At 42.3% G+C, this 7,490-nt stretch overlaps 1 protein-coding gene across 6 annotated transcripts in view; it reads left to right on the top strand.

Moving 5' to 3' along the window:
• SCML1 (Scm polycomb group protein like 1) overlaps positions 1 to 5,724 on the top strand; it is a 15,069-nt gene extending 9,345 nt beyond the window's left edge. For all 6 annotated transcript variants that reach the window (XM_034649227.1, XM_034649222.1, XM_034649224.1 and 3 more), the window contains 4 exons: positions 1,316 to 1,420; positions 1,818 to 2,358; positions 2,536 to 2,678; positions 4,080 to 5,724. In XM_034649227.1, coding sequence (XP_034505118.1) covers positions 1,316 to 1,420; positions 1,818 to 2,358; positions 2,536 to 2,678; positions 4,080 to 4,214 — 924 coding nt within the window. In that variant the 3' untranslated portion in view covers positions 4,215 to 5,724. The remainder of the gene's footprint in view (positions 1 to 1,315; positions 1,421 to 1,817; positions 2,359 to 2,535; positions 2,679 to 4,079) is intronic.
• Positions 5,725 to 7,490: the final 1,766 nt, after the last annotated feature.

Consider the following 7,490-nt stretch of genomic DNA (forward strand, 5'->3'; position numbering starts at 1 on the left):
CTTTTCTTTTTCTGTCTCTGCCCAGCATCCTCTTTAGGAAGACCCCAGCCCTACGCAGGCTGGGAAGCAGAGGGGACACCTGCTGGGACCCATCCACTGTCCCGTGGCCCTTCGACAGCGCTCCGGTTGACTCCCTCTCCGTCCCCCACAAGCTCTGGGCAGCCGGCCCTCACTTCTTACTTCAGGGAGGCCAGGGAGGGGGTGGACCCGGGCCCCTGAGGCCAAAATCCCTCCAAGTCCCAATTCCTCTTCCTACAGCCAGCCACTAGCCTGGGATCTGTCCTTCAGGCGGCTCCCTCTATAAGGCTAAGGCCAGCACTGCTTTCGGCCTCTGAGCCTCTTCCCCTGTGCCGGGACACCTCCCTTCGTCAGTGGCCACCTCCTGCACCTTCCGCTCTGCTTCCGTGTCCATCACTCTCCGCATCCCCTCCCACAGCTTAACCACATCTCTGCTTTGGGCCTCCCACCCTCTTTCTGTCATGCCTTCTCTCTCCTTCCCTTAAAAACCCAGCTCTTTGAACGTCATTTATGTTCACTGTCTAAGCATCTGACTTCCCGTGTTCTCTCTTTTTGGGTGTTCTTGAATCTACTGTTCCTTCTGCCCTCTCTGCCCTTCCGTGCATCTTTACCTTTTCTGTCCATATTCCCAGCACCTAGCAAAGCAGTTCTGAGAGGTAGTAAGTAGGCCCTCAATAAATGTTTGTTTGAATGAATGAATAAGGAAATGGTTCTGGCTTCCTGTTGAAGTGTATTTTCGACCTGAATGAAATTTCTGTGTGTTTGAAGAATTCTCAGGTTTTTTTAGTCACATACCTGTTTGGCTGATAGGGGACATGTACTCGAAGGTTTTGTAAGGTTAATTGTTGATTGCCTGATTTTGAAACACTTTGAATCACATCTGTTGTATTTGGCTCACTCTTCTTTCCGGCGTAGAATTCTCACTGCCTGTGAATTCACACCACGGTTATGTGGAAAGAGGCTCTTTGGCCTTTCAGCAGATGTGAAGGTTTCTTTCCTAACATAGCACCCTCCTTGATATAAAATGACTCCAATCATAAATGTGGTGGCTTATGAGAATGGTGGTGCATTTATTTTCTGGTATTAAAGCTTCTTAAAATGCCTGTATGGCCTGGAGTAGTTGGGTAGGAGATTGGGGCTCCTTGTCTCAGCCAACTCGGCTCTGTGTCACCAAAACCAGGCCTCTGGTTCTGATAGCTTGAGAACTTTTCTTTGTTTCTAGCAGTTAAAATTTGGCTCATTGGTATTTTTATGTTACTTTTGAAATAGAAACTATTAATAGCTCGTATTATAATAGGTGATCTATGATGCGATTCAAAACCTGGATAAGAAATTTGATGTCATTCATGGAAAAGTTTCAAAAATCCACCGTTTTCGTGCGAAATCACTGTGGCAGAATCGCGTGAGTGTTAACAAAAACATTTTCACAACTGTAATAGATCTCTCATTTCTAAAGACGCCAATGAGTTAGAAATGAGAAAGAACTATTAACTATGAGATTAGCAAGGCCAAATTGATTCTTGGTGTAGCAGCAGATGGGAGACTAAAACTTGTTGGGGAAATGCTTAAGTTTAGGTTTGAAAAATGTATGATAATGAATATTTTTATGTTTAAAACCACAATGTATAAAATTCAGTTAAAATGTAGGGTTGAAGAAGAACAAAAATCATATAATCGAAATAGAGCATTAATCTTTAGTAATATAAAGCAGTGTTACCTGAAAAATAAATTTATATTTACTACTTATTTCCTTTTTTACTCACTGACAGTTGGTTTATGCTGGGTTTATGTCATTTCAGAAGCCATTTAGATATACCTACAGAAATTATAGTTACCTGCTTTCCAGAAAGATAAGATCCCAGAAAATGAGGAAAAAGGAGCCTCCTTCTTCATTCTCTTACCATGAAAGTTATAGCCCAACTATGCCGGTGGAAAGGCCAACAAATAATTCCCCGAGCAATCCTGTAGGAACACCCTACCATTCAGAGGAGGGGTCCCCAGAACGGGATCAAGAGTCACCCCTCCAGGAGCACGAGCCGAATCTGAGCCAGAGTCCGACACTTCCCTCCATGTATTCTTCACATTCATATCAGCCATATTTCACACCTGATGATCCAGTGCAGGGCTCCTCTTCCATGCCCTGCTATTCCAGCCCAGGGGCCCACAGCACCCACAATATCTTCTCACCTACTCGAGCTTCTACAGCAGGCCCTGGATCCATGCTGGGTCAAGGTGAACCCAGTCTGGCACATAACCCTGAGATGATGACTTATCCAACTCTAATGGAAAATAAAGGCCTCAGTCATACTGGCTCATCTCTTTGTATCCCGTCCAACTTTGGTGAGTATGAAATGACGCATATTACAAATAGCACTATTTAACCTATAATCACAAGTAGCGCTATTTGACCTATAATCCTCAACATCCTTGATGCAAGACAATTTCTCCCTACCTAACATCTCTTCTTTCAGGATAATTATCAGGTCAAGTTTCATTTGTCTTTTTCTCCCATTGAAGCTACAAGTTTACCAGTTGGAACTGACCCAAAACAAAGCTGCTCTGCTGACCCTTCAACCTGGTCCGTGGATGAAGTGATCCAGTTTCTGAAACATATAGATCCTCAGACACTCACCCCCATCGCTGACCTTTTCAGGCAACATGTAATGTATATTTTGATCTGATTTTCCTGTCATAATGCTTTTTTCTTTCTTTTTTTAAAAAGTAAGCTCTATACCCAGTGTGGGGCTTGAACTCACAAGCCCAGGATCAAGAGTCGCGTGCTGTAGGACTGAGCCAGCCAGGTGCCCTTGCCATAATGCTGTTGAATGACCTCTGTGCAGGCCCTTCAGTTGGGTACTGATTAGTCTGGATGGTGGGGGAACCCTAGCAACTGATTTTCCATATGTGAGAAAGGTTACTTTGCCCAAAGTTAGATCCTTAAATGGTAGAGACTGGATTTAAATAGGAACAGTGTGACAGGGCATCCTCCTCGTTATGATGCCCAGTGAATCCAGCAACTGATTCCATTTGGCTCAGGTCTGTTAACCTTATATGGTTATTGACGATTTGGGATGCTGATATCCTCATGCCATTTACAAAGTAACATCATGGGTTAAATTTTTGTAAGTTCTAATTTTTGTTGTACTTAGTAGAAAAAGTATAGAAGGTGCCTGACAAAGGCAGTACTATAAGGGGTTTCAGGTCTTTTCAGACAGTACAGTTTTATTTTTTAAACCAGAACTTGTAAAAACCAAGTAATCTGTTTCAGCAACATCAGCCTATTAGTAAAGAACTTGAGGAGGATGCCTTGTGACTATCGAGTCATGTTTTTATAGTGTTTCCTAATGAATAAAGTTAGTGGCCACATATTTGATGTACCCTTTTCGATGTGGCAAGAAAGTAGTTTTTAGCATCTAATTAACTTCAAACAACTGATTAGCTTGCAACAGCCAGACAACACTGGATAGCACATGTACATTTCACATGGATGCTAACATCCTTATGTTCCAAGCTGTTCTAAGAAAATTAATGGCTATCTGAAATTCATGTCTACCATTCATAGTTTTTACTCTTTGTCATAGATAGGCAGTATTTTATTCAATACAATATTTATAGGTAGGTAGTTTGCTGCTTAGGACATTTTTAAGATTTTAGGTTAGGGGTACCTGGGTGGCTCCATCAGTTAAGTGTCTGCTTTTGGCTCAGGTCACGATCCCCAGGTCCTGGGATCGAGCCCCACATCGGGCTCCCCTTCTCCCGCTCCCTCCGTCCCTCCCCCACTTCATGTGCGCCCTCTCTCTTTCTCAAATATAAAATATTTTTTAAAAAGATATTCGGTTAAATTTTCTTCTTAAAATTCAAAGTAAATTTACAAGTGATCAAACCATGCTTCACTATACAAATTATACTTTTAATGGTTTTCATCAAGCAGGTGTAGACTCGGAATATACATGTGTAATGAGCTGCTCTCTTATTGGTATTTCATGTTCTTACATGTGAAGAAATGACCATTCTGATAGAATATGAACACAGTAACTACTGTCACTTCCTTCTCTCTGTAGGACATTGACGGAAAGGCTCTGCTACTACTCAAGAGTGACATGATGATGAAGTACATGGGGCTGAAGCTGGGGACAGCCGTGAAGTTGTGCCACTACATTGATAAGCTTAAAGGAGAAAAATTCTTTGACAATTGAAAACACGTTTGTGTAGATTTAGCTTGGAATTCATTCAGGGGAAACCAGTGCCATTTTGGTGTAAAATCATTTTTCTGCCCTTAAAAGTTTTTGTTGTGTAGAAGGTTCTTCTAAAACTATGTTCTATCCAGAATTGCAGAACTATGTTAGTCTGCTCTACTACTGTAGAAGCCATTTAACATCTTAGTATTGGCATATTCAGATTGGGAATTTGTTCTTTATGTCTTTTTTATTATTTTCATTGTGTAGTTTACAAATGTACTTCATACAGGAAACAGAAACACCTCTAGTTTCTGTTCATCTTTATCTATAGAACCAAAACAGCTGAATCCCAAAGAGAAAATATCAGGGACTGAAAAGTTCTCTAATCCATGGGTTTTCCTCAAGAAGCCTTAAAGATGCAACTATAGATAGCATCTTTCTAAAATATTTTATGTTTGTTACTGCAAGGTTCTGTTCATGTTCTACCAGCTTCCCAAAAGGGAAAGCCATATAAATTATTTTCCTTTCTATTGTTATTTCTATATATGTTGTATTTGTTCTATTTAAAGAAAAAAAAGGCAACCTTATAAGCTTCTGTAAAGTATTCTTACCAGTTTTTAGATAAATTCTTAGATAGAATGGTCATTTTATGGAAGAGATACTTAGTTTAAAACATACATGTTTTGCTTAAGCTTGGACATTTCGCTAGGCATTCATTGCTCACATCTCTATAAAGGTGCCTATGTCCAAATTTTTGAAAGATATATATTTTATCGTCTGTGTTCATAACAATAGTTTCATATTTATATTTTATTCTGTATCTGAAGCATACACACAAGTAAATCTTTTTGAATTTAAGAATAGCACTTTGCACTTCACAGAGGTAAAGATGAACTATATTTAGTGAGATGTTTTTATTCTGTTAAAAATACTTACATCATTTGCCGTCACTAGTACCTCTCAGCCGACTCTTTAGGTCTTCAGTACGGGGAAACTCTCTGTCGTGTGCAGTGTTTCTAGTTCATTTGCTTTCTGAGCCATTTATCCTACTAAACTTTGGAAGATACGTTAGTTCTGATTTGTCATTTTGGACTTTATTTTAAAAATTAGAACTTTCAAGTGAAACCTGTTCGTTTTTTTGTTATTTATTACCTTGTTTTATTGTATAACAGTTGATGTAGTATTTATAAACTGTGAGAATTGGTGCTAAGTGTATTAGCCATTTGTTAGAAATGCCAATAAAATGTTCACCAGGGGCAAAAACGTACATTTTCCTTTTCAAAAACCAAGTGTACTTTATAAACAAATGCAATTCTTTACTGGGCATATGTGATTTAAAAGGTGCTTGTTAACTTATGTTATTCATTTATGTTATTTCTTGTAAGACAAGATTTTATTTTAAACTTGGTCTTCTCTCAAATTGTTTGTGTGAAGATGCTGTGCCCAGTTGAACAGTCCTCAGGTGTTTGTATGAATACTGTTTTACAGTTTTCAGATGTTAAAATATAATAAAGTTTTAAAACCGCAATAAGGTCAAAGCCTCAGATTTGATTTTATTTGCTTTCACTGCATGATTAATGTACGAATTTATTCAAGTTGATAAAGCAGCGCTCTACTAAGTTTGTGGTTTTCTACAGCCAGATAGTTGAGTATTAACGCTTGCCCTCATTCTACAGATAAGCAGATCGCTAGCAGCAGAGGGCTGATCTCTTGCAGGGCCTTAAACGACACCCAGGGGAGCAGTCCGAAGTTCCATCAGTGAGCTTTGTGCTCAAAACTTGTTGCTTGCAATCGTACTGATGACGCGAGCGTGGTAGGAAAGGCCAGTGCCCCCACGTATCTCGTCCCCCCCGCCCCGAGTTCCCACGTCTGGCTGGCAGTTCTGGCTGCTCTTTTACCACTGGGGGCCAGGAGTCCTGCCTTTGTGCTTTCAGCTCTCCCAGCTTACAGGGTGGAAAAGCCTTAGAGGCTCAGGACTGGGGTTGCATCGCCTTCAGTATCTGACCCCTTGCCCCTCTCCCCTACGCCAGGAGCTTCTGCTCCATGCCTCTGAACCCACAAATTCTTCCTGCTGCAACAGCGTGTCTGGTAGTTCAGAGACGACAGGGGCCTCACTGAGGCTCCAGGGCTGATGCTCTAGTGGCTGGAACAGGGCTGTCGCTTTGCTTGTCTGGGACTTGGGTGATTCAGAACCACTTGTTCTTTACTGTCTGGTTTGTCAACTTTTAGTCCAGACATAGCATTCCATGTTTAGGCTCTTGTGAACCATCCAGGCCTTTAAAATGATCTTTCCTCTGGTTTTGCCTCTCAGTCCATCCTTCCAACAGCAGCTGGTGGAATTCCGCAAGCTGACCTCGGCAGCCCTCTGGGCACATCGAGCATTTGCTTTTGTCTCTGCGTGATTTCTGATCGTTGCAACGTCTTAAGAGTGTGCATTCCAGAGTAGGACTTCCTAAAGCCCTCTGTAAGCACGAAAAAGCCAAGCCCTTCTGTAATGTGATTAGAAATTAAAAACTAAACCTCATGCCTAGGAGCAACGTAGCTGGGAGGAAAAGCACTGCTTTTCAAATTACGTAAGGGATTGCATTCACAGCTGGCTGAGTAAATGAAGTACGTTTGAAATTCCGGGGCTGTTTGTACAGTGAGATGCTGGGACTCGCTTGTATTTCTCCGCCCTCTGAGGCTGATTCAGGGAACGAGGGAGGGCTCTCGGGCATGGAGGATGTGCCGCCCAGGGCCCACGTTCAGAATGCACGGCAGACAGCAGACAGTGTTCTTTCCTTTCCCTCCCGACGTTTCTCCAATTTTGTCCTGAAGGTTGGTGAAACTGAACAAGGCAACTCTCCACGGTGAGCACATACTTAGATCGAGCTTTCCCACGCTCCTTGCTGTACTAGAGGCAACTCTGGACACTGGGACCACCTCCTCTGGCTCCAGGGCGCTCACAACCCAGGTGTAAGCCTTAAGGAAGAAGCGATCTCCCCCCTCCCCTTAAGCTGCCTAGAACATGATTGAGGTGAGCCAACATTCATGGAAAGAAGAGCCTCGGGAAGTTCATGCTAGAGCATGTGAGCCAGTTCCTAGCGACTGTGAGTGATACGTGCCCTAACACTCCAGTAATTCTGTGTCCTGCTCTTCAGCTGAAGAACCAAAGCACTTAACTAAGCTCATTCCTTTGTGGAACTAATCCCTCGGGGCAAGGGGGCACGCAGGGCAGGCTATGGCTTCAGGAAGTCCCACTCCACCTTTGGCCTCACCTTTGGTTGCACCTGCCTTTGGCTGGCCTGCACTGCT

Source organism: Ailuropoda melanoleuca, chromosome X, assembly GCF_002007445.2.
Source record: "Ailuropoda melanoleuca isolate Jingjing chromosome X, ASM200744v2, whole genome shotgun sequence".
In the NCBI taxonomy this organism is placed as follows: Eukaryota; Metazoa; Chordata; class Mammalia; order Carnivora; family Ursidae; genus Ailuropoda; species Ailuropoda melanoleuca.